At 48.1% G+C, this 26,472-nt stretch overlaps 2 protein-coding genes and 2 non-coding genes across 11 annotated transcripts in view; 2 read left to right on the forward strand and 2 right to left on the reverse strand.

Annotated features, from left to right (window-relative positions):
* The window catches only part of LOC139056422 (monocarboxylate transporter 12-B-like), a 141,515-nt gene that overhangs the window by 60,939 nt on the left and 54,104 nt on the right, over positions 1-26,472 (forward strand). Inside the window, exons 1-3 of one of the 8 annotated variants that reach the window (XM_070534646.1) lie at positions 5,329-5,675; positions 5,967-6,049; positions 7,650-7,778. The exons of 2 other annotated variants lie outside the window; for them this stretch is intronic. In XM_070534646.1, the coding sequence (XP_070390747.1) occupies positions 7,653-7,778 (126 nt within the window). In that variant the 5' untranslated portion in view covers positions 5,329-5,675; positions 5,967-6,049; positions 7,650-7,652. Of the gene's footprint in view, positions 1-5,322; positions 5,676-5,966; positions 6,050-7,649; positions 7,779-26,291; positions 26,377-26,472 lie in introns of those variants that run through there. 5 more of the 8 variants (XM_070534649.1, XM_070534645.1, XM_070534647.1 and 2 more) reach the window with 5 other exon arrangements.
* The window catches only part of LOC139056423 (uncharacterized), a 215,338-nt gene that overhangs the window by 9,698 nt on the left and 179,168 nt on the right, over positions 1-26,472 (reverse strand). The window lies entirely within an intron of this gene.
* On the reverse strand, positions 23,856-23,932 carry TRNAS-GGA (transfer RNA serine (anticodon GGA)). Its single transcript has one exon. It is a non-coding gene; the product is annotated as a tRNA-Ser (tRNA).
* On the forward strand, positions 24,095-24,169 carry TRNAS-GGA (transfer RNA serine (anticodon GGA)). The gene has a single exon. It is a non-coding gene; the product is annotated as a tRNA-Ser (tRNA).

Genomic DNA, 26,472 nt, shown 5'->3' on the forward strand with positions numbered 1-26,472 from the left:
CTACGTCGCCAGCCGCGGGGCGCCGCCCCGTTTTTGGTGACGTCAAAATGACGACACGCTCCTGTCAATCATCCGCCCACCGAGCATTTCGTCCGAACGCGACGGGAGTTGGATAAGTTCGGAGCGATCATACGGCTACAGTGAACTAGAAGCAATTCAGTGCAACGAGCGGAGGGGGCTGCGCCTTGCGGCGTGTGTCACCCGCGGTGGCACCCGAAGCGGTGGCGCTGCCGTCGACCACTCTTGAAGGCGACAGGTCTGGGCACGCAATACCATTGCATTTCAGCGGTGTGTTTTGGTGGTGGCTTTTTGCTCTGTGCGGTTGTGCGTCGCAAGCGTTCTCTTGTGAATGCGGCCACTTGCATCAATGAGTGCAAAGCAACGTCTCAACCATTGCTACGCCCCAGGGTGTAGCACAGGATACGCCCGAACTAACAGTGCGAAGAAGCTATCGTTATTCAAGGCGCCTGCAGACCCGGAACGGAGGTGCACGTGGGAGAGAAACCTACATAGAGCCGACAAGCCGCTAACCACAGACTGCGCGGTATGTGAGCTGCATTTTGAGCAGCGCTTCATTGTTCGGGACTATGTGCACCGTATAAATGGGGAGGAAGTTCGCATCCCACGCGGTACGCCTACGCTTACTCCGGACGCAGTCCCCACAATTTTGCCAAATCTGCCAGCTTACCTGAGCAAGCAGCCTACTCCCAAGAGGAACGAAAGAAAAAGGAAAGGCGATGACGAAGTCCCACCACGAAAAAAGGCACGAGGGCAGCTTGCAGAGACGACAGAGGTTGACGAACCTACGGGTGCGACGGTTGACAACGAAGTCTGTGTGGCCGCGACTGTCGCTGCGGTGACGAAAATAAAAGTGCCTGGGAAGCGCTGGACGCTACATGAACTTCACGACGCAGACGGAGTATGTTTTACTTCATGTTCCCTCGACTCGCTCTCAGGTGAGGTGAATGTGGAAAAGGCCGTGTTCTTCACTGCAAACAGTGCCGGTGCTATGAACTCGAAGACGTTCGTGCTGGGTAAGCAGGTGGCTGGCGCGTCAGTGGCAACTATTCAAGATGCTATAACCACTCTGCTGGAAGCGCATGATATGCACCTCTGCAAAGGCGCAGCGTCACGGAATGAAAGCTGCCTAACTACCAGCTTAACAATGAGATTGCAAGGCCAAATTAGGCGCGAGGCAAGAGCAGCTTATAGTACTAACTGCCTAGGCAAGACAACAAAAGAAGGAACAGCTTGCGTCGTTTGCAAGTATCTCAGAAAAGCCCTTGTTAGGCGGCAGTGGCGCCTCGAAAGGCGTCAAGGTCAGAACCAAAGTTGCAATAATGCTAGCTCGCGGTGGCACGGCAGTGTTTTGAAGAAGCTGCAGGCATGTACCCGTAAAAACAAGCGGCTTTTATCGAAGGTAGACAAGCTCGCCTTGGACCTCAAGAAAATCAAAAGCGAATGTGCTGCAACAGCTGAAGATGTACTTGCTGAAAAGTTAAGCTTTTTGTCACCAAAGCAGCAGCTCGCTGTCAGGCAGTGCTTCGAGGCATCAAGAAGGAAGAGTCCGCGGGGCATGAAGTACGACAAAGAATGGATCCTCGAATGCATCTTGCTCAAAATGAGAAGCCCAAAGCTGTATCAATATATGCGGAGGCAGAACATTTTGGTGCTCCCAAGTGAAACAACCCTGCGTAAATACACTGCTCAGTACAGAAGCGGCTACGGGTTCAATGAGAAAATGCTGAGTGTGTTGGAAAAGAAGGTTGCCCACCTGGATGTGTTCCACCGACATGGTGGAATAGTCGTGGATGAAATGAAGCTAGCTGAACATTTGTCAGTGACCACAGGAGCGAAGATTGAAGGTTTTGTGGACCTGGGCCCGTACACACCCGAAAAAGAAAAAACATTGCCATGCAATCATGGCCTCGTAGTGATGTTTGTGCCAATGGTTGGCAGCTGGACTCAGGTTATTGGTGTTTTCGGAAGCAACGAGAATGTGAAAGGGGACCTGTTGGCCAAAATTGTGCTTGAGTCCACAATTTTAGCAGAAAGGGCTGGCCTGTTTGTGGACTTCGTAACTTGCGATGCAGCGGCCTGGAACAGGAAAATGTGGCGCATCTTTAACATTCGAGCATCTTTGAAGGAAGTTGTCTGCAAGAAGCCCCATCCTGTTGAGAGCAGTCGGTTCTTACATTTTCTCTCTGATTTTCCTCACCTAGTAAAAAACGTGCGAAACAGGCTTCTCACCACGACTTTTGACACCCCTGATGGTGCAGTTTCAATGCAGTTTCCAAGAGAAGCTCTCAAACTGGATAGCAATGCTGTCACTATGAAAGCAATGCCTGGAATAACCAGCGTCCACGTATTCCCCAACAATTTCGAAAAAATGCGGGCAAGTTATGCATTCCAGTTGTTTGGGCATGGTCCTTTGAGGGCATTCTTTCTTTACCGTACTCAGTTGGAAAGGAGGTGTGGTAAAATTGAAGCGACAGAGAAGTTCTTCATGAGAATGAAGTCACTGATTGCTGTGATGACTGCAAGGTACACAGCCGAAGATCTCCGACTCCATTCTGCAGGTGAAGAAACCATTAAGGAAATGCTATGTTTCCTGGACGTCTGGGAGCGCCATGCTGATAAGAAGAAATTTCTGAGCGAGTCCACTGCAGAAGGCTTAAGAGTTACTCTAACAAGTACTCTTGAGCTTCTTCGCTATTTGCATCACCAAGTTGGCTTTAGCTACTTGTTGACATCCCGGCTGAGCCAGGATAAAGTGGAAAACTTTTTTGGAATCGTTAGACTCTCATCTGGCTGCAACTCACACCCAACGCCACAGCAGTTTCTGCTAACTGTTAACTGTCTCTCTTTTCATAACTTGGCGCACAGTGTTGCAGGCGGGAATGCAGAGGGAGATGTCATCAGTTCTCTTCTTGATGTTGGGGACCGGGAAGAAACTTCAAAGCAACAGCTGATTGACCAGATGAAGCTTTGCACAGAAAAACAAGCAGTACCTTCAAGTTCACATGGCAGTGAAGCAGTGGAACACGAGTACAATGTCCAGAGGAGCGACTCAAGGCTTATATATTACATTTCCGGATACGTGTCCAAAAAGTGTGTGCTGCCCACCAAATGCTGTGCGTGTAATGACAGCCTCTTACTTCCAACAGAAGAAGGGCGCCGCTTGCATGCTGCAGAATTTGTGCGCCATAATGATGAAGGAGGTTTACTCTACCCCTCGGTGGAACTGTTCCGCTTTATAACAAGGCTTGAAGACATTTTCACTAATTGCTTTAGTGCACAAAAAGTTCATCGGGAAAGCGTAATGGACATCCTGCATATGATTCATTGCGCCGCTCCCTTGAAGGTGGGATGCAGAGATCATGCAGAAAGCCTGACTCCTCGCATAGTCAGCTTTTATGTCACCACACGGCTCCATTTTTTTATCAAAGGCTTGAATAAAGCACATATGCTGTCAAAAAGAAAGGCAGCACAGCACCTGAAGCTAAGCAGACTGACTTAGCCCAATTTCTAAGCTGCTTGTTAAGTACATAAAGCTCTCGGGATGATTCTTGCGCTATTACAGAGCGCCTGGAATAAAATCGTATGGGACAGAGAAATCAGTTTCGAAGTCGTTCTCCCTTTTTTTCTGCGCGTCAGATTTCGTCTTGTGCAGCACATACTTTAAAAATGAAGTGCTTTCTCGTGTAGCCTTAATTTGACGGATATCTGTGCATGTGCACCCTAGCAGACACTGTAAGGTGTCTTTTGCGATCGCGAACATCATGCGAATATTTGGTCCCGCAAATGACAATTGCTTCGCAAAATTTGGTACTCGCAAATTATTCCGGTAGTGCCATCTAGTCCGAGTTGACGACTAAGCGTGAAAAAAGAAATTGCAGCGCATCGACTGTCCTTCGTCTGCTACTGGCTTTGCTCAGTAAGACACGCCCAAAATCTTACGGCCACCTCAAACACCTCTACGCACATAAAGTACCCAAAAAATAATTGAAAACCCAAGCTGAATTGCGTTAAAACAGCGGCTGTGCATAACCAAACACGCTTTCTATTTTTGTGTGCCACGTACGCTTCAGAGGGGAACAGGACGAGCTTTCAAGAGCGGTCGATTGCAGCGCCGCCGCTGCAGGTGCCACCGCGCGCGTCAGCGGAGAGGCGCGGTCGTGCCACTGGAAAGTATTCTAGTACACTGTAATACGGCTTCGCATGGCGCGTCTGGTGGATTGGATTGGATCCAACAGGCGACCTTTTCGGCTGCGGAATGACACTTTTGAATCCAATGCATAGTTTAATTCTAGAAAATGGCGCTTCCGTTGGAAACTTAGGTTGTTGCGCTGGCGTTTCTAGAGGAAGGAGGAGCGCGGGTGGCGGTGCGAAACGCGTTTGAAGAAATGGCAGAAGGTGAATTCCGGCATCGTTTTTGTTTCTCGAAACAATTCGTTTGTTGTACAGAGAAATCGACAACATCATCGGTGCCAGCGAGCCACTGGGATGTTGTCGCTGCCTCTTGAAAAGTGCGCCACTCTTCCCGTCGTTTTTTTTTTTCTTTTTCCTTCTCGCTGTGCGCGACACCACCTAGGGACGACGCAAAGAACCTAATAGTTATAAATTGCAGTAGCCACAATACTATTTGAAAACGTGTTTGGGCTTGAGAAGAAAAAATACATTTTTTTTAGATAAAGATTTCATTCAATTGGAAGACGAGAAACATTTGGCTTTGTAGTATACTGTTTGCAAGCAGACGACAAACGACGGAGGTAAACTTCCGGGGAGGTCACCGCTTCCTGATTGGCTGCTCTCTCCGCCCCGCTGACACAAATTTTGCATACTGCAACTTTGTGACGTTGCAGCAACTGAACAGAACGCGTATCGAACAAAATATCTCCGATCGCGCCCCAGGCGGCCATGCGAGCAAGCAAACCTGCCAGAATAAACGTTCAATTTGCGCGGCCGCCCCGTGCCCAATTAAAAGCGACCGGAAATGACGGAAGGACGCTGTATCGTCACTTCGGCGCGCGGCAGGACGGGAAGGCGGAAGCTGCGCCAGTATTGCATTGTCGTGCTTGTTTTCGCCTGCGTTCGCGTCTCGCGTTGTGCGAAATAATTTTAAACGCGTGATTAGTTTTGTGCGTGGTGTACAAAATGATGTGGCCCGTTCTTTGTGTATTACCAATGCCTCCTTTACTAGATGCCAGCCGCGTTGCTCGCTTTCCCATTGCGGCGGCGGTTCCCTTAGTTTGTGGCCTCCGCGATTCGTAGCAACGGCGCGCCGCCGGAGCCTATCGCGAAGGCCACGCTTAGTTAAAGTTAGTTCAGCATAAATTTTGTGAGGCGGCGCTCGTTGCCTTTTCAACTTCCGGCGGATGCGGACCTCCGAGATGGCAACAGACGCCATGGTAATCTCCGAGGCCGCAGCACGTGACGCAGACGTCCGCCACAAGCGGCGCTCGTTGCCTTTTCGCGGAGGAGAGTAAAGGGAGGGGGCCAGGAACCGAGTTTACGGACAACGCGGCTGGCATCTAGTAAAGGAGGCATTGGTATTACTCGTGCCCCACTTCAATGCTAAGCGCTCGTACGCACGGGTAAATGGATCCACGAAGGCTGAAACGAGAAGTTGCAACGTGCCCGGTCGGTACTACTGCCATAATGGGAATTTTCAGGCAAGTGCCCGTTTATTTGGTGTTTGTTTTGTTCGCTCTAGAAGTATCTCACTGTGATCTTGTAGCATAATTCATAATTCACTAATGTAAGAGCAAGAGCAGCTGCACTCCTAGTAGGGCAAGTTCCCTCCCTCAATCGCGTCCCGTGTGACTAATAATGTTTGTCGAACCAACATCGGGCGTGGTGCGCCTGCATAGTTACGCTTTGTTTCTCAGCGCTTGAGCGTTCAAAGATGTGGTTCTCTTGTGCGTTCAGCGCGGCTTCTTGTAATACTGTCGTTCGCATTTCAGTTAAATGTGGTCGACCACTTTTGCGTCGCGTAGAAAAAGGACGACTGGCTTTGCCACCTTTCGAAAGAACCGGTGCGGTATTGGTAGGTATTGGTTCTCCCTGATGCGGTCGCGTGCTGCTGTTGCTGCTTGCCGGACGCCTTCAGCATGTTTTCGGCTCGCTTTGTCTGCGCGTGTGGGCGTGCTCGCGCTCGGCTCGATTTGTGTGTGTGTGTGCGTGCGTGTGTGCGCTCAGATCAGCTCGCTTTGTGTGTGTGTGTGCGTGTGTGCGCGCGCGTGCGTGCGTGCGTGCGTGCGCGTACCTGCCACTTTGCATGGGCCGGCGTGTTTGCGTGTGTCTAGTGCGTACGTGTTTTGTGAGTGTGTTCCTGTGGGTCGCTGTGTGTGCGTGCACGTGTTCGCGTGTCTCCCTGCATGTATGTGTGCTTGTTTGTGTTTATCAATGTGCGCTTTTGTGTCTGCGCCTTGAGAGTGCGTGTACTTGTGCGTGCACTTGTGCGTGCGTGCGAGTGCGTTTTGTGTGCGTGCGTATCTATTGCATAAGGCCGGTAGAGTTTTACTCGCGATAAAACTCCTCCGATTTGGGGCAGCGAGTGTTCCCGCCTGAAAGCCGAGTTTGGTTTCAAGCCACCCTGGACAACTGCTGTATGAGGCGCCGTTTCTCGGGAGGACCAGTGGGAAGGCGTCAGGTACACGCTTCGTCCTTTTTCCCTCCCATGCCCTGATGAATCGATATCCTTGTTATTGTAAAAGGAACGTTACATCCTGAGCATAAATAAATGTTCAAGAAATCTCGTAGTGTGTTTCGCCATCACACTAATTCTGATCTTAAAGACGTGGATTTCCCATTAGCCCACATTTCTGTTGATGCAGAAAACCGCTGAAATTGTTAATGGCAGGTTATTCGAGACGTTCTACGTATATAGCAATTGCCTTCAGGAGCTTTAATGAATTTTGAAAATTTGAAGTGTTGTTGTTCTGCTTTAGAGGTATCATATACAAGCTTAAGGTCTCTCCGGGTAGTTTGCCTGCCCTTCGAGAGCAGTCGCCTATAGCCGTATTGAAATTCGTAACTACAGTTTGGAGCACTGGGGAAGCTAGAAGGCTTGTCCTGGCTCTCAAGAAAGTGTTTAAGCTGGAAGTGTAGGTTGAGGAGTTCGGGGTTGGTTACACAAAGGGTATTTTATGCCTTAGCAGCAGGAGTGTCAAATGATTAAAAAAAAATGTATGTGTGTCAAGCGTAGGAAGCTGCTCATGTGGTAGAGGCTTGTGTGTGTGTGTTTGTGTGTGCGGGTGCGCGCGTGCGCGCACGCCCGTGCATGCGTGCATGTGTGTGAATTCGCTCCTCAAAAGGAAGTATGTAAGTGAGCTACTTCATTGCCGGTCTGTTTGCCAAGAATTGCCAAGAAAACAATAATCAATTTAACTTGAAGTAATAAACTGCAAAGCATGCTGGCATAGTGGCGACAGCAGCATATGAGCATACAAACATGCAGCTGTGTGACAATCTTAATGCATGACTGCAACATCTGGAAGGAGGCTTGCTTATTCTTCAGTAAGCAGCACAAAGTCCATATTCTTGGCTTTTCTCGTGCAAACCAAAACGAGGATCATTGCCACTGATCTTGTCTTTTGTTCTACTAGCATTTGTTTATCTTGTACTTAGAGTGTCGTTTATCGCAGGTCATGCAGATGGTAGCAGCAATTTCACAATGCCCAGCCTTAGTGCCCCCCATCAAGAGCAAGCCACTTGCATTCGCCTTCAGACAGATGGTTAAATGTCTTCTTGAAAGCAGTTGGGAAGACAACATTGTAAGTAGATATAGTTGTGTAGTGTAATATAATAGGTCAAGTTATAATTTAAAACTGAGGCTCCTTGGCCGCCTAAACTTGATATCATGTTCAGTTGTGTGTGGTTGTAAATATTGCCGATTGTACAATGCATACTGCAAGTATGACTGCTGATCCAAAGTATACAATTGCATTTTCTTGATGGTCTTTCATAATGAGGATTTTCTTTGTGCAAGAATATTCACAGAATGCCGGGGCATTGCAGCGTCATATTCTTCATCGTGCATTCACTGCTAATTTCGTATGACCTTCCTGCTACCAATTTATTTGCAGAAAAGGAATGTTTGTTTACTCTCTGCAATGAGCTTGTTATTTGCTAATTGGATTACACTCTTCTACCTTTAATTTATTCTCATATAATTCTAAAAACCTTAAAATTTCAGCTGTTTTTATTTTGAATACAATATCAAAATCAAAATGCGCCGCATTGCAACCTAGACTGCAAGGGATTTGAAGAAATTACAACAAACCAGGACCTCTCGGGAGCGTTAAAAAAACGTTTCCGCAGGCAATGTGCCTATTTCTTGTACTGAGCTAGCTGCTTATGAAAATTGCAAGCATATTTAATTTCACACAGTTTGCAGGATATAGCAGGCCTATCATTGTCTCTAAGCACAACCTTTCCCCATTCGCATCGCGAAAATGTCTCGTGCTTAATATGGGACAAGTCTTCAAAAATGAATGTTTCATAATTTTGTAACTACATAAAGTATTGGTTGAGGCTAGACAGTTTTCGGACAACTTGACCATGTTGAACCTAACCATTACAAGATGAGAAAAAAAACATGCACAGGAGCACTCGTTCAATAAAATGCAATGCTTGTGGTCATTTTCCACATGGCAAAATGTACTTTTAAGCGAGAGAGGGCAGGTAGCCAATTTACAACCATTGTGACTCATGTGGGTAGTGGCAACACAGGATGAGATTCAGACTGGGATACATAGCACAAAAAATTACACAGGGACAAGCAGAACACAGGACGAGCGCTAACTTTCAACAAATGATTTATTGCAGCTGGTGAGTATATATATACTCACTGGGACGCCACTACAATAGAGCAGACTGAAGGGAAGGAGGAAAAGACAGTCATGTGACTACTATGCCCAAAAATTCAAGCTCTTTCCTTGATAAAAATATAGACGGCATGCTAACGCACTCTTCACCTGCTCTGGCTATCTCAGCTGCTTCCACAATTTCCCTCGTAATCTTATTCCTGTGGCGATAGACAACAACGGTTCGTTCGAAAAGCGGGAAGCATGGAGCGTTCGCGTCACACTTTCTACAATGGGCAGCTAGATGCCCATCTATTGCAATGCTCTTCACTTTGTTGCTATGCTCCGCCAGACGCACGTTTAAACATCTGCCCGTCTGGCCCACGTAGTACTTCCCACACGAGAGTGGGATCTTATACACAACATTGCGGGTGCATGCAACAAAAGGATCTTTGTGCGCGGTAGCGCAACCAGGCTTTGGTTTCCTCATGGGACAGCTCATCACACTCAACCTCAAGAGTTTGTTGGGTGCTGTAAACACAACGTTTACACCAGAACGTTGCCCGACCTTTTTTAGGTTGTGGGAAACCTTATGAAAGTAGGGAATTACCGCCACTTTACGTTTTTCCCTTTCTTCTTTCCTTTCTCTTACGTAGTCCGCTCTCTGCTCATCGCTCATGCGTGAAGTTAGTTTCTTTTGACGATGCAGGCCTTCAGCAACCGAGATAATGATATGTTTCGGATAGTTCGCTGCTTCCAGACGAACCACCTGCTTACTGAGGCCTTCATCTAGCAAGTGAGCACATGACTTAGATAGAGCGCATGACAGGAAAGAACGTACAATGCTTCTTTTTACGAGTTTAGAGTGTGCAGAACTGTACCTCAAGGGCGGCTTGTTAGCTCTGGGCTTATATACCCAACACACGTACGTAAGAGAAACACACTACGTAAGAGAAAGGAAAGAAGAAAGGGAAAAACGTAAAGTGGCGGTAATTCCCTACTTTCATAAGGTTTCCCACAACCTAAAAAAGGTCGGGCAACGTTCTGGTGTAAACGTTGTGTTTACAGCACCCAACAAACTCTTGAGGTTGAGTGTGATGAGCTGTCCCATGAGGAAACCAAAGCCTGGTTGCGCTACCGCGCACAAAGATCCTTTTGTTGCATGCACCCGCAATGTTGTGTATAAGATCCCACTCTCGTGTGGGAAGTACTACGTGGGCCAGACGGGCAGATGTTTAAACGTGCGTCTGGCGGAGCATAGCAACAAAGTGAAGAGCATTGCAATAGATGGGCATCTAGCTGCCCATTGTAGAAAGTGTGACGCGAACGCTCCATGCTTCCCGCTTTTCGAACGAACCGTTGTTGTCTATCGCCACAGGAATAAGATTACGAGGGAAATTGTGGAAGCAGCTGAGATAGCCAGAGCAGGTGAAGAGTGCGTTAGCACGCCGTCTATATTTTTATCAAGGAAAGAGCTTGAATTTTTGGGCATAGTAGTCACATGACCGTCTTTTCCTCCTTCCCTTCAGTCTGCTCTATTGTAGTGGCGTCCCAGTGAGTATACAGTTAACCCTCGTTAACACGAACTCGCTTATCTCGAAATATCGGTTAAGTCGAAAGTTTTCCACGCCGCGCCTTCCCCACCCATAGGTGTTATGTATTCGCACCCGTTTATCTCGAAGCATTTTTCGGGCGTAATACGGATATCTCGAAATTTTGACCGGGACGGCTGAAGGCAAAGGCCGTTACCTAAAGGTGATACAGGGTCCGAGCGAGCGCTTGGTTCCTACTAAAGTGCCGAACGCGGTCACGATCTAAGGGCGAATACAAAATTCCCGCGGATGCAGCCGTTTTCGGTCAACCACGTCAAGTAACCTTGGAAGCAGTCACGTGGTGTGCGCCGCTTGCGCGCGGGGGCTCATGGGTTTTATCGGGTAGTCGTGCCACCGCATTTCGCACGTGCGAACGTTATTGTGCGTGTGCGATTCTGCTGTTCTTTTGTTTCGTCGCGCTGTGCGCACGACGCGTTGACTGCGATTTTTTTTTGTTGTGTGCGTGGTGTGTGGTCAACGGACGACGACGATGTCCCGCCCCAAGCAGTGCAAGTCTCTGACGCTGGAGAAAAAAGTCGCGTTGATCAAGGAAGTGGAGAAAGGGGGAAGATCCAAAACAAGCATCGCCAAAGAATTCGGCATCCCCTTGTCGACGCTTTCGACAGTTGTAAAAAATCGACAGAAGGTCTTCGATGGCTTCGAGCAAAGTTTTTCCAGTGAGCGGAAGCGGATTCGGGCCTCGAAATTCCCGGACGTCGAAGCAGCGCTCATGCTGTGGCTCCGGAATGTCAGGGCAGCCAACCTTCCCGTGACAACCCAAATGATGATGGAGAAGGCAGACGCGCTGGCGTTGCAGATGGGCCACACAGACTTCAGTTGCAGCAATGGCTGGTTTGAACGATTTAAAAAAAGAAATAACGTGGCCTCGAAGCCTATCCACGGCGAAAGCGGCACTGTTGATGAAGGGGCTGCAGACACCTGGCGCAACCACCGCCTCGCTGAGCTGCAAAAGGCTTACGCGGACAAGGACATTTTCAACCTCGACGAAGCAGCACTGTTCTATAAGATGCTGCCTAGCCGCACATACACGCCGAAGGGAGAAGCGTGCTCAGGCGCTAAGCAGCGCAAAGACCGAGTGACGATACTTTTCGGAGCCAACTCCACCGGCGATGAAAAACTGCCGCTGCTTGTTATCGGTAAGTCGCTCAATCCAAGGTGCTTCCGAAATGCACGGCTCCCGAGAGATGCGACTTACCGCGCCAATAAAACGGCCTGGATGACTGCAGCGCTCTTTGAAGAGTACGTACGTGCTCTTGACCGCAAAATGGCAAGGGACGGCCGGAAAGTGTTGTTCGTCGTGGACAACTGCCCCGGCCACGGAAAAATCAACAACTTGGAGGCTGTCACGCTGGAGTTCCTGCCTGCTAATATGACGTCCGTGCTCCAGCCGATGGACCAAGGAGTCATTGAGGTTGCTCGCAAGTACTACAGGAAGAGTCTGCTGCGCCGCATTTTGTGTTCTTACGACAGTGGTAAGAAGTACGAAATAGATTTGCTGGGTGCAGTCCACCTGATCGCCGAAGCCTGGCGACAAGTGCGTCCATTGACGATTGCCAATTGTTTCGCGCACGCAGGATTTTCGCGCGGCGAGAAATCGCTCGAGCCAGACACTGACGAGTTTAGTGATTGCGATGAACTTTGCGACGAAGTCCGCAAAGCTGCCGGCTGCGCCAGCGATGCCGAAGACGGCGAACTCACTTTTGAAGAATACGCGCTCTACGAGTCGGACGTGCCCGTTACCGGAATGTTGTCTGACGCCGACATTGTTGAAATGGCAGTGAACGACGACGGTGATCACGCTGACCAAGAACCACCTCGAGAAGTGCCGACAACTGCAGAAACGAGAAACCTGCTACGTTTGCTCCGCAACAAAGTTGAATGCAGCGGCGGCGAACAACGGCTCATGCGGTGCGTTCAGCAGCTCGAGGACGCTTTTCTCGCGCCGAATGCCAACGCCAAGCAGGCAAGCATCACCCAGTTCTTTTCAAAACAATAAAATTCAGTTTTTTTCTGGGAATTCTGCGTTTTTTGCAAAAGCTCCCCTCGTGCTGTGGGGCGTTTGTTAGCAGTGCTGGTTGTTACTGGCTCTTTCAGTGACCCGGTCACTGAAATTTTCGGCACTTTGCTTAACTCGAAACTCTGCTTATCTCGAAATTTTTCCCGGATTTTACAACTTCGAGTTAACGAGGGTTTACTGTATATATACTCACCAGCTGCAATAAATCATTTGTTGAAAGTTAGCGCTCGTCCTGTGTTCTGCTTGTCCCTGTGTAATTTTTTTGCGCTATGTATCCCAGTCTGAATGCATACCACCAACACGCCCAAACTTCTTCCCTGCTACAGGATGAGAAATGGTTGTGGCTCTGAGAGGTTCATTGAATATGTGAAAACTTATATACAACCCCGCCCCCGCTGTGAGGGGTAACCGTGCAATATGTTTTGGGCAGGAAAGGTGATTCTTCTAGGAGACGAGAAATTTCAGGCTCTAGTTGAGAGGCTACGGAAAGAAGGACCGTGTAAATAGTCAGATTACCAAACTGCGTAGGAGCAGCACACCCAGGTTAGCGCATGAAGTGGGAGCATGAGGAAGGATCGTAAGTTTAAATAAGGGAATACTACTTGTCAGTGCATTGCCAAGTTAATCCATTGAAAGAAGGGGGCGTGCTCTAAGGAAAATAGTTGACAATATATGCTAAAATTTCGAGGAAAGTATGCCAAAATGCCAAGTCTTACTAAATTAGTAAATAAGAAATACACAATAAATTTTAGGATGCAGAAAGGGTCTAATAAACTGCATTGGAGAGTTGGAGATTGTAGGGATGGATGCATGTATTGCAGGGCAAATGAGAATGCCAGTGGGGATTCCCTCATTTTCATTGTGTGTGCACTCTGTAAAACAGTTCTCTTTGTCTCCTAGTGTAATAATGTCGTGTAAAAACAGTCATTTTTAATGCCTTGTGCATCTCACTCTTAATGTGACATATCCCGTAAGGTTCTCAGCTGCAGTACTTATAAAGTGTAATGAGATATATATTGCAGATTTCATAATGTAAATTTTGTATTAAGGTTACATACTCTTGGACAAATGTCTGTTGTTGAGAGATGTCATTGGTAGTGTCTTTAAATTTTATTCACTCATTTTATATGGTGAAAAGGCTACTGTAAATTTATTTGTTTTTGCTGCTGTATGTGCCTTTTCACAATGACATAGTGGTTTAGTGTTCACAGTAACATGCCATTCCTTAATTTGCCAAATAGAAATTTCTCCTACCTTTCACTTGTCTTGCCCAGTTACCTGAGCTGTGCATTGTGCCAAGTCACATTAATTAAGTTTGTTACTTTGAGGAGTTCGTTGCTTTACCAAATTTTCCGCAATGTACATGTGTAATTTCACAGACTGAACTCTCATGATTCTCTTCTTATTTTGCTAAAGCAGGATGCAAGATTCTAGCAATGCCATGCGCTGCATTTATTGGTCAAGATGCTCAGAGAATGGAGACCCTGTACCTCGTGGTTAACCGTGATCATTTCTTTTTCTTTTGGAAAGCTAAAGGCCATTTGCTGCATCAATTGCATTTCTGCAGCTCAGATGTGTACTACATTTTTTCTAATTTTGAATCAATTAATATTTGCTGTTCAGTATAAAAATGATGTACAGCGTGAAGGACAAGGACTGCGAGACACACTCTGCGCTTACTTCCAACAATATTTTACTGCGTTGCCACATCGTGTGTATATACACAAGAGGGGTCATGTGCAGAAAATGAAAGACAGTCACAAGGAGTGTTCAACAGCAAGTCATTGTACAAAGAACATGGTCACTTGAAAAAAAAAATCACAATTTCTATCTGTTGAGATACAAAAATTCGCTAGGAGTCAGCGTGATAGAGGGGGCACTAACGCACGCACTACCCAGTTTTCTGGTGAAATCAGCTTTAATAATTTACCGGGTGAGCTGTGTCTCGCTAAAACTTCCGTATCTTCAGAGAGGGGCATGCAGCCGCAGTCCAGGCAATGAATGCCAAAGTGCCCTTGAACAGTGTCATGAACGTTATAGTGCTCTCTTAAACGATCATTTAGGCACCTGCCTGTCCGTCCAACATATTTACTGCCTCAAAACAGGGAATTTGATAAAGCACATTCGTTGCACACATCGCAAAACGTTTTCTGTGCCCGACAGAGCAACTCTGACGCGATTTAGGCGCGTTTACACGCTTACAGAGCCTTGCCAGCTTTTCCGGGGCTGAGAAAAGGACTGTGATTCCTGCAGGTTGCCCAATCTTCTTTAGCCTATGAGATACATCATGCACATACGGTAGCACTGCAAACCTGTGTCTTTCAACCGGCTGGTACCTTGACTGAGCGCGCTCATCACGTTGTGTGCGCTTCGGAAGCTGTTCCGCTATGGCTGAAATTAAGGCTAAAGGGTAGCCAATCCAAGAAAGGTGATCAACCTGTGCAGCAAGACTGTTGCATCTCGCGTGAGCAAGATTTATTGAGGCTATTAAGGAGGCAAAGCTCTACAATACCTCATTTAACGAGCTTTGAATGTGCAGAGTTGGAGGGCAAGAGTGATTTTTCGGTTCGAAGCACTAGCACACCTTTTTGTTTGCAAGGTAGTGCCTGAGATCTAGACAGCACAAGGAATCATCAATATGGACATCATTTGTTAGTTCTAGAGGCTGCAGCTCTTTCTTAGAGATCGCCAAGTACTCCCAAAGCAGCAGGCTCAAAAGCGTGATCAGTGCAATCAGTAAATACCAGGTAGTCGTCCACAAACCTGCACACTTTGACAACAGGAGGCGCGTCTAGGTGACCTTGAATATTGCAATCATGATTAGCTAGATAAATATCAATTAGTGGCGGTGCCAGGCATGATACTATAGAATATACAAAGTAATTGTGTTTGTATAAGATCATGCCTGGCACCGCCACTAAGTGATATTTATCTAGCTCATCATGATTGCAATATTCAAGGTCACCTAGATGCGTCTACCGTTAAAGTGTGCAGGTTTGTGGATAACTACCTCGTATTGATTGCACTGATCACGCTTTCGAGCCTGCTGCTTCGGGAGTCTTGGAGACCTTTAAGAAAGCTACAGCCTCTGGAACTAACGCATGAGGTCTCCATTGATGATTCCTTGCGATTTGTAGATCTCGCGCTGTGCCTTGCAAACAAATGTGTGCTGGTGCTTCGAACCGAGAAGTAAGCAGTCACTCTTACCCTTTAACTCCGCACATTCAAAGCTCGTTAAACGAGGTATTGAAAGTGCTGAATCGTTAACAGCTTCAATAAATCTTGCTCACACGAGATGCAAGATAGTCTTGCTGCACAGGTTGATCGCCTTTCTAAGGTTGGCTACCCTTTGGCCTTAATTTCGGCCATAGCGGAACAGCTTCTGAAGTGCACAAACCGTAATGAGCCCGCTCACTCAAAGAACCAACCGGTTGTATGACACAGGTGCGCAGTGCTACCATATGTGCATGATGTCTCCCATAGGCTGAAGAAGATTGGGCAACCTGCAGGAATTAGTTGTTTTCTCAGCCCCGGAAAAGCAGGCAAGGCTTTGTAAGCATGTAAACGCGCCTAAATCACGTCAGTGTTGTTGCTCTGTCGGGCACAGAAAACGTTTTGTGACATGTGCAACGAATGTGGTTCATCAAATTCCTCTGTTTTGCGGCAGTAACTTTGTTGGACAGACAGGCAGGTGCCTAAACGATCGTTTAAGAGAGCACAATAACAACATCCATAGCACCGTTCAAGGCCACTTGGGCATCCATTGCTGGCACTACGGCTGCGTGCCCCTCCTTGAAGATACGGAAGCTTTAGCGAGACACAGGTTATCCGGGAAAATATAGAAGCAGATTTCCCCAGAAAACTTCGTAGTGTGTGCGTTAGTGGATGGATGGATGGATGTTATGAGCGTCTCCTTTGGAACGGGGCGGTGGGTTGCGCCACCAAGCTCTTGCTACTATACTGCCTAATATTCTACCTAGGTTAAACAATGAAAAAAGACATAAAAAACACTATGAACTACCACGCCGAAATTTTCTGATCCCCTATTGCGAACTGTGCTTTTGTGCATCTCCGTCTTTTGTCGTTTCCCTACTTTTCTTCCACCAATCCTCCAGTCGCCTCTTACTAATGTCTATTGCGGACATGTTTGCTCTATCGTGCTCACCCCTAGTGAAGTCGTGTATCTCAACAGATAGAAATTCTAATCTTTTTTTTTTTTCGAATGACCATGTTCTCAGTACAATCACTTGCTGTTAGACACCCCTTGTGACTCATTTTCTGTGCATGCCCGCTTTTGTACATATACGCATGATGTGGCAACGCAATAAAATGTTGTTGGAAGTCAGAGCAGTCTATGACGTCTCTCGCAGTCCTTGTAATTCATGCTGTACGTAATTTTTTCTCATTCATTGCAATCTATCCCAGGAAACTACCCTTGTTCAGTATATTTATAATGTTTGATACGACCATTTGCTGGCAAATGTTTGTGTATGATATTTAACTTGGAACTTTTGCATGACTGCGTGTGCCTGTGTTCTTTTTGTAACCAGAGTATGGCTAATATATTCAACCATATTTGCTAATTTGCATACTCACATGCTACAGCAGGCCGTAATCTTGAATTACTGCATCTAAGTGCAAATAATTTTGAAATTTACTGTGCATTTTAAAACACTCCACATTTCGTGCTCAGCAAAGTCGTTTAATCAACAGTGGTTTGTTTTTATCAGGCCTCCTACTGCACTTTGCACCCAGGCACTAGTAAATGTGGAATATGCACTCTTGTTTTATAGTAAGAACAGAACCTATTTTCAAACTACATATGGTATATGTACCAGTGCCTTCAGGTTACAAAACAGAAATTTATAGAAATTGGAATGGTAGTTGGAAAATCTGCTACATAGCACCTTTAGCCCAGAGAACTCTCGTTTCACAAAAGAGGACAAACTATGTACGCACTAAAAAATTCTACATATTTTTCGTGCTCAAGTAATCTTGTTGGAAAGAGAAAATTAGCAATAATGCTCCTGGCTTAAACCTCACTGCAGGTGTGTTTATACAATACTTTCCAAGCATGTGTATGCTTGGAAAGTATTGTTTCCTCTGAAAAATGTTCGCCAGTTATGCTTTTCATTGACTTTCCAAACTTTCATGATGCTTTGCGATTACATTAGAGTACAAAATAACAGGTGTCTTGTGCGTTTGCTCTGCATTTCAATTGCTTCCCTAATTCACCTTTGCAATATCCCTTTTTTTCAAGGCATCAAAATTTGAATTTTCGTTCATTGGAGCCTAATACTGAAAATTTATTCCTTTATGTGGCACAAAACACTGCGAGATAAACTCAGGCTCTTTTAGTCCGGCTATACATAATTTCTTCGCTTATAACAGATTTGATCAGTACATATATTTTAGATACCCTTGTGGGAAATGTACATGTTCTTGTACATACCGATGTGTTTGGTGATTGTGCGTGTTTATATTTCATGTGATTTATGTATATCTTGTACTCTGTATTGCAGCATGCAATAAATATATTTACATTTTTCTTGAAAATGCAGCATATATCTTACCAGTCTGTGTTGCATGTTATGTGGATCTGGAAATCGTGATAACCGTTGTTGTTGATATACATGCTCAAAAGTGTCAAATTTGCTAGGTTGTATTTGTGCAGCGAAGACAGGTTTTGGAATATACACCATGAATTACTAATATGTAATGTGATCCACACGTATAGATGTCTATGCCCGTCGAAGCTTCTAGGCCGGCTGTTCGATGGTGCGTTTGGTAGCCGAACTTGAACCTTCTGGCACACGCAAGAGTTGCGCGTAGATTGCTGTTCATAGTAGTAATTGAATGCGTGTACTGCCGAACCTGCCTTCCTTACACGCTAGAAATAAGAGTCTGCACCCTTCCAACACCCACACAGATGGGTATTAATTAGGACTAGCACCCTTACACCCTAAATTTATTTTGCTGGACACCCTTCCTCTAGGGTGCTATAACTGCACCCCAACTGTAGGGTGTAGACAACAGCACCCTTAGGGTGTTCGTCTGGCAACAAACTGATTTACACCCTTAAGGGTGTTAAAATGTTTAGTGTGTATGTATCTCATGTTACAGATGGCATTCCATAAGCGCGTCCCTTTAGCCTGCGATTTAACGTAACCCCATGCAGTATGCGGAGCGTTAGTCGCCGGCCACCACACAAACCCGTCCAAACCTTCCAAAAACAGTGCGTTCGCGAACGGGGGAACTGTATGCATTGAGTATAAACAGACTCTCGCTGCGTTTACCTTGCCTAATTATTTCCAGTATTTGGTGAGGAATGTCAATGTTAGTGGTATGCATGCGACATGTAACATGTTTCGAAACTAAGGCTCCCATAAGAGGAGAGACCCGAGAGCGTGCTGTAGCCGGATAAAGAAGGGGTGCAATTGACATCCTGTAAGAGGATGACATCGGGAGGGTTCGTGGATGTGGCGATATACTGCTGTAGAGGACCTCGTTTTCGGCGGAATCCCCTACAATTCCACTGCCACACCACTAGTTGCTCCGCGTTACGCGGCGCCATCATCATCGCGAGAAGCAGGCGTTCGTGCATAGGGATGCGGGCGCCGGGTGCCCACATTTGAAGGTTGCGGCCGAGTGTCTTGGTGGAAAGCGCGCTTTCGTTGTTACCGCTAAGATTAGGAACTTGCATACGTGCGAAAGTGCACTGTATACATGATTTCACTTGCTCCGTAATCCCTATTTGAAGGGCCTCCATTTGGCGTTCTATCCTGTCCAGAGCCGCCTGCATACTACAGTCAACGACTGAATTTTCGGACGCCCAAATTTTCGGACATGCCCGATATTTCGGACGTCTTCGCGGCACCGCCACGAGCCCCATAGAATCAATGTATAAGGACATCTGAAGTTTCGGACGCTCGAACCCCCCGCCGTCCAATTTTCCGGACTTTTTGACGCGACGGAAGGTCCTTTGGCTCCTCGCGTAGCGCCCTCGCGAAGGAAATCGACTTGCAGCCGAAGCATATCACCGCTTTGAACCACAACTAGCCGAATCTAGCCGTCACACACCAATGTGGTCTGGCCACGCTGGCTATGTTCATCGCCGCACTTCCGCCTCCGGCGGAGTTTCCAGAGCGGCGCCATTTCGTTTGTTTGCGGGTCACGTTTTGGCTGGCGTAGTGTGTGGTTGTGCTGTTGTGCTCTGCGACGCTAGGCCTAGGTGCTTCGACGCTCGTCAGCGAACTCCACTGTTCAAATTGAGGACTTCGCTTGCCTTCGATGGCCCCCACTCCGTCTTCGTCGTCCTCGCCGATGGCATCGAAGCGCGGAAAACAGTACCGTCGGTTAACGATGAAGAAGAAAGCAGCCATTATAAAACAAGTCGTGAGCGGCCGATCGCAGGCTGACGTGAGCAAGGAGTTCGGAATTTCTAAGCAAACAGTTTCGGATTTCCTCAAGAACAAGGACAAGATCTTGGAAGCGGCCGAAAAACCATCTGGTGCCCAAAAAAAGAATGCAAGCCAAGGTGTTCATCCAAAGCTTGAGGAAGCTCTCGTCGTGTGGCTTAATTCGATGACAGCAAAGCGGTTGCCGGTCTCGGGCTGCATCTTGAAAGAAAAAGCGGAAACTCTCGCGGTTCAAATGAACATTGAGGATTTTAAATTTAGTGATGGATGGTTGAAGAACTTTAAACATCGGAATGACCTCAAGTTCAAGAAGATGTGCGGCGAGAGCGGCGCCGTCGACAGTGCAGTTATTGAGCAGTACCGCAACGGAAAACTACAGTCATTGTTGCAGCAGTTCTCTGCTGACAACGTTTTCAACTGCGACGAAACTGGTTTGTTTTATAAGATGTTGCCAGAAAGAACGCTCGCTTTTGCTGGTGACCCATGCCATGGTGGCAAGCACAGTAAAGAACGGCTGACCGTTCTTGTCGGCAGCAACATGTCTGGCAGCGAGAAGCTTCCCTTGTTGGTAATCGGGAAGTCAAAGAACCCGAGGTGCTTTAAAGGGGCAATGCTGCCAGTGTTGTACGAAGCCAACAAAAAGGCATGGGTGACTCAGCAGTTGTTCAAAAGTTACGTCCGCAGGTTGGACAGGAAGTTTGAGCTTCAGAACAGACGTGTCGTGCTCTGCATTGACAACTGCGCCGCTCATGGTCACATCAAGAATTTGAAGGCTGTCCAGCTGGAATTCATGCCACCCAACACGACTGCAGTCCTCCAACCAATGGACCAAGGCGTCATCCGCAATTTGAAACTTTTGTACCGTTCGCGGGTGCTAAACCGCATGGTGCTGTGTGCGGAAAACGCCAAAGGCTACAACGTTGACCTTCGGTCTGCTGTTGGAATGCTTGCGGACGCATGGAAGGCAGTGACGCAAGACACGATCCGCAACTGTTTTCGTCACGCGGGCTTCGTACTCGCCACAGAAGAACCAGACTTGCCTGAAAGCAACAACACTATTGACGTGTGCCCGCCCATGGACGACGTGATCAACGACCTCCGCTCTGCTGGGGTTTCCATACCCACAGAAATAACTTTTAAACAGTTTGTTGATGCAGACAACGAGCTCGACTTCTGCGCAGAACTGACTGACGAGGAAATAGTCCGTCAGGTTGTGGGGGATTCGGAAGACTCCGATGTTGAAAATGAGGAGCCAATGCCTGCGCCGCCTACAAGCGCCGAGTTGACGCGAGCACTGTTGACTCTTTCATCGGTATACAGTGCTGACATGACCCTTGCACAGATCGAGGCGAATATGATCGCATGCAACCGGAACGCCGTCCAAACAACAATCGGCAAGTTCTTCAAGCCACTGCAGCAATAACACCGGCTGCCCGACGATGCATATGTATATAATAAAAAACGGCAGTCGGCTGCATACAGAGTTTTTGAACGCCTGTTTTTATAGCCACTTCACTGATGCTTTGGCAGGGTTTCGGAAGCCTGGTACTTCGCCCTCTACCTCTAGATCCAAGAAAAAAAGAAAAAGTGTGTTTTTTGCATGCATTCGTTTTTTCGGACTGCCTGAATTTTCGGACGTTTTTACGTTCCCTAGAGGGTCCGAAAAATCGGTCGTTGACTGTAGTGCTCATGTCTGCCACCAGCGCGTCCATTTGTTTTTGCAGGCGCTTACAGCGCGCCTCCATGTCACGACGTAGGCGGGCTATTTCTATTAGAGCATCGGGATTTGGTAACGAATTGGTAATAGGGGAAGGGGTAGGGAGAGATTTACGCGGCGGAGCGAGCTGTGGGGGACCCTCCGCACGACCTACTTCCCGAGGCGCCTCCATTGCTGTTTTCTTCTCCGGCGTCCGCTGCACCCCTGAAGGGACCAGGGTCACCTTGGCTGGGGCGTGTGGTCTGCAGAGCCTTCTTGTAGGGTTGTTGGGAAGATGGGGAAGGAGGGCGCTTCTCTGGGAGACGCACTGATGCCTCGCGGGATCGAGGCCGAGACTTGGAGCGGGTCCGGAACTTGCGACGGGATCTCGAACGGGTCTCCGACCGGACTTTTCTGGTCTCCTTCGTTGGGGCGCGCGACGTTCGGGTCTCCGCCGTATCTGTGGTAGTGTTTGGGTCGCTGGAGGATTGGACTTCACGCTGCTTTTTCGCGAGAGCTTTCCATACCAAAGCTTTGTTCAGTGTTTGCCTAGCACGCCGCGGGCAGTTTGGATCCACTGTATGGTGGGTCCCGTCACAGGATCTGCAGTGTTGGGTGCATGGATGTGACGGGGTGGGGTTGTCAGTCCCGCACGTCGCGCAAACGACCACGTGAGGCGTAGGGCAGTAATCAGCCCAAAGGCCGAGCTTGTGACATATCTTGCAAACCAGTTGGCGGGGTCGATTTGGGTAACAGCGGAGTTCCGCACCATAGAAATGCACGCAGCGAGGCACCTTCAAATGTTACCAACGCAACGTTGGTTTGACCCATCATTCGTGCTTGAAGTATTTGAGTTCCAGGAGGCACAAGCTCATCGACTAGCTTGGAAGATGGTGTACCGGGCAAAAGGCCAGGAACAATTCCCTTGCATGAGTTGTCTGGGGCCGCAAAATATCTCGTGATGGGATAGACCTGCTGACCAAGGTTCAGCTCCCTCACCTTGTACAATGCGTCGGCTACGTGTGACTGGGGTGTGCTGATGATTGCCAAGTTCTGCTGAGGTCGCAGTCGGAATATGATATCCTGACGATCCTCGGTGGTCAAGCCGGCTGCACTCCATCGTGCACAGGCGGGTTCTGGGCGCGTCCACTTATCGAGACAAAGTCCTCCGTGAGGCCGCAGAATTATCTTTTCATCGTGCAAAGGAAGTTGAGGCAGGTTCTGATTCCGAATGCGCTTGCGTACGGTAGGCTGGGAGGCGTCCGGAATGCCCAGGATGTTCTTGGAGGGTTGCGTCTTGGCGCGCGTTTGACGGATGCGTCGCTTATGTATGAGTGTATTCCAACAGCCACCTGTGTCGTCAGTTTTGTCGTCGTAAATGTTCGGGACAGCATCTTCCTCCATCCTTTCCCCGGTCGGAGTGTCCACCTCTCGCTGTTGGAAGGGAAAATTGGCGACGATGGGATCGGCGGCGTTCTCCGTCGCCGATTGCGTCTTCTGCTCGTTGGAAAATGACGTTGCGGTAGATAAATGCTCAATCGAAACAGAGCGGTGAATTGGTCGAAGGCCCTTTGCACGTCCGTTTAGAACATGGGCCTCGGAAGAGCTGGTCGCTTGGCGCTCTTGGTTCATGGTGTAGAAAACACGCCAAGCCAGCTATGGCCCCGGCGGGGCAGCCGCGTTGGAACTGCTTCAGAGCTGTAGAGACGCGGGGAGCGACAACAAAGTCCCGGGAAGAAAAGGCGGTCGGTGGGAAACGGCGAGAAAGCCGCGACACGAGAAATTCGTTTGCACGTTCCCATCGACAGCCGTCACAATAATGACCTCTGAAGTTTCCTGGGCATCGCCCTAATACGCTACCGACGGCTTTAATTATCTGTGACCCTTCCGCAGAATCATTACTGAAACTACAGCGCTTATCTTTGAATAAAGAGAAAATCAGACATCCACCCGTTCGTAGCAATTGCTACAAAGGAAACCCATACGGGTTCCTCGAAAGAGAAGCCTCATAGTTGAAGACAAATTCGTCCTGGTCCGGGACTCGGACCCGGGACTACCGCCTTTCCGGGGCAGCCGCTCTACCATCTGAGCTAACCAGGCGGCTAGCAGATGGCAGGGTGAAGTCGAATTTGTCGACAACACGAAGCAAAGGCAAGAGTTTGACGTAGTACTGCGGAAACCCGCAAGGTGGAGAGAAGTAATGAATAAAGAGAAAATCAGACATCCACCCGTTCGCAGCAATTGCTACAAAGGCAACCCGTACGGGTTCCTCGAAACAGAAGCCTCATGGTTGAAGAAAAATGCGTCCTGGTCCGGGACTCGAACCCGGGACCACCGCCTTTCCGGGGCAGCCGCTCTACCATCTGAGCTAACCAGGCGGCTAGCAGGCGTAGCAATTGCTACGAACGGGTGGATGTCTGATTTTCTCTTTATTCATTACTTCTCTCCACCTTGCGGGTTTGCGCAGAACTACTGCGTCAAACTCTTGCCTTTGCTTCGTGTTGTCGACAAATTCGACTTCGCCCTGCCATCTCCTAGCCGCCTGGTTGGCTCAGATGGTAGAGCGGCTGCCCCGGAAAGGCGGTGGTCCCGGGTTCGAGTCCCGGACCAGGACGAATTTTTCTTCAACTATGAGGCTTCTCTTTCGAGGAACCCGTGCGTTTCCTTTGTAGCATTGCTACGAACGGGTGGATGTCTGATTTTCTCTTTATTCATTACTTCTCTCCACCTTGCGGGTTTACGCAGAACTACTACATCAAGCGCTTATCTTTGTACCAACGTCCAATAGTCCAGAGGGGAGGTAGCTACAATGGTAGAGAAGGGGCATCATAAGAAGCCAACAAACACTGACACCAAGGACAACATAGGGGAAATTACTTGTGCTTAAGAAATGAAATAAAGAAACTATATATTAATCGAAATGAAAGTGGAGGAAAAAACAACTTGCCGTAAGCGGCGAACGATCGCACAACCTTCGCATTTCGCGTGTGATGGTTTGTGGGATCGTTCCCCGCCCATGGCAAGTTGTTTTTTCATCCACTTCGCGTGCAAAGACTGTGGGATCGTCCCCACCTACGGAGTGGTTCTTTCATCCACTTTCGTTTCCATTAATTTATCGTTTATTTAATTCATTACGCACAAGTTATTTCCCCTATGTTGTCCTTGGTGTCAGTGTTTGTTGGCTTCATTAATATGACTAATAAAAATCGGGCCCCTTGGTTAACCCCCTTTCTTCTCATTCATTCCATAACAAGGGTCTCGAATCCGGCAACATCGATCCCTTCAGGTAGCATGTGTGGGTTTATTAACCGGTTGCCTTCAGCCCAAAAAATCGCGTTCTCATGATGCCTGCGGCAAAAGGATGTTCCACAATCACCGCTGAGGTTTGTGAGTGGTGGCGTTCCCTAATACTCCCAGGGTTCTACTAGGAAACATAAGTACCCAAGAAAGTGAATCGGAAACGTCGCCACGGTAGCTCAATTGGTAGAGCATCGCACGCGAAATGCAAAGGTTGTGGGATCGTCCCCACCTACGGGGAGTTGTTTCTTCATCCACTTTCATTTCCAAGAATTCGCCGTTTCTTTATTTCATTTATTAAGCACAAGTAATTATTTCCCTTATGTTGTCCTTGGTGTCAGTGTTTGTTGGCTTCTTATGATATGACTAATAAAAACGGGGTCCCTCGGTTAACCCCCCTTTCCTCTTTCTATACCCCTTTCCCCCCACCCCGGCGTAGGGCAGCAAACCGGATGCTCTTCTGGTGGACCTCCCTGCCTTTGATGTCCTTTCATGTCTTTCATGTCCGGAAGTGCCCGGCGCGGTAGCGTTGTGTCTTTTGCGCTGCTCTAGGCAGGTTCGATCCTGACCGCAGCAAAAGCATTTCGACGGGGCCGAAATACATAAACGCAGGTGTAGTTATGGTGTTTTTCACTGGTCGATCTGGAGCGGCCGCCAAAATTCTCGAGCGAGCGCTCGGGTTTCACAAAACCGCATCGGCGGCCAGCGGAGCGCAAAAACGCTCCACGAGGGATCTGACAGGAAGTCTGCGTACACGTGACACAAATCGGTTCCGGAAACCATGCCCGACCTCGGCTCTGTACGTTTCCACAGCAACCAAAGTCGCCGTCTCCCGTGCGTAATTTGACCGCGGCAGGCGCAGAGTCCGCCATTTCCATGTCGCGCCCGCATTGATTGTGCATGGACAACGTGCATAGAAGGCTTCGTACATCACCTGCGTCACCTAGTATTCGCTGTCGTCCGAGCTCTCATCGCTAAACGCGAGCTCTGCAGCAGCCATTTTGCGAGTAACACAATGTTGCGCGTACCGGCGGGTTACCGATTTCGCTCGAAGACGGAAGTGACGCGAGCTATTTACGCCCGAATCCGCGGCTCGATTCTGGAGCAACTGAGAGCGATCCGGCGCGGAGCGAGTTAGTCCGAAACGACTAGCGGAAAGCGCGAACCTGCTCCAGATTTGCCAATCAAATTTGGAATAGTTGCCACTGAGCAAGAAGTCCTGCTCCGAATCGACCACTGAAAAACGCCATTAGATTTAGGTGCGCATGAATGCAAGCCAAGGGATCAAAATTCACCTGGAGCCCGCCACTACGGCGTTCCGCGTAATTCGATTGAGTTTTTCGGCGCGTACAGCCGTATAAATCAGATAATGTTTAACACGTCCGCAACGATGCGATGTCATGTGACGCAATGACATAATTGACATTGCTATCCTTCTAGGGGCTTACGAACAATGGCGCCCAACAAACACGCCTCGCTGTGGGTTCTATTTACTACGCAGGCGAATGCCAGTGGTGAACTCAAGGTAACGTTTACGACCCACTAACCACTCTCGAGTTGCACTGAACGTCGAAGAAAGTAAACATTGGCCCTCAGCATCACTGCTGATTATCGTCCATCA

Source organism: Dermacentor albipictus, chromosome 2, assembly GCF_038994185.2.
Source record: "Dermacentor albipictus isolate Rhodes 1998 colony chromosome 2, USDA_Dalb.pri_finalv2, whole genome shotgun sequence".
Classification (NCBI taxonomy): Eukaryota; Metazoa; Arthropoda; class Arachnida; order Ixodida; family Ixodidae; genus Dermacentor; species Dermacentor albipictus.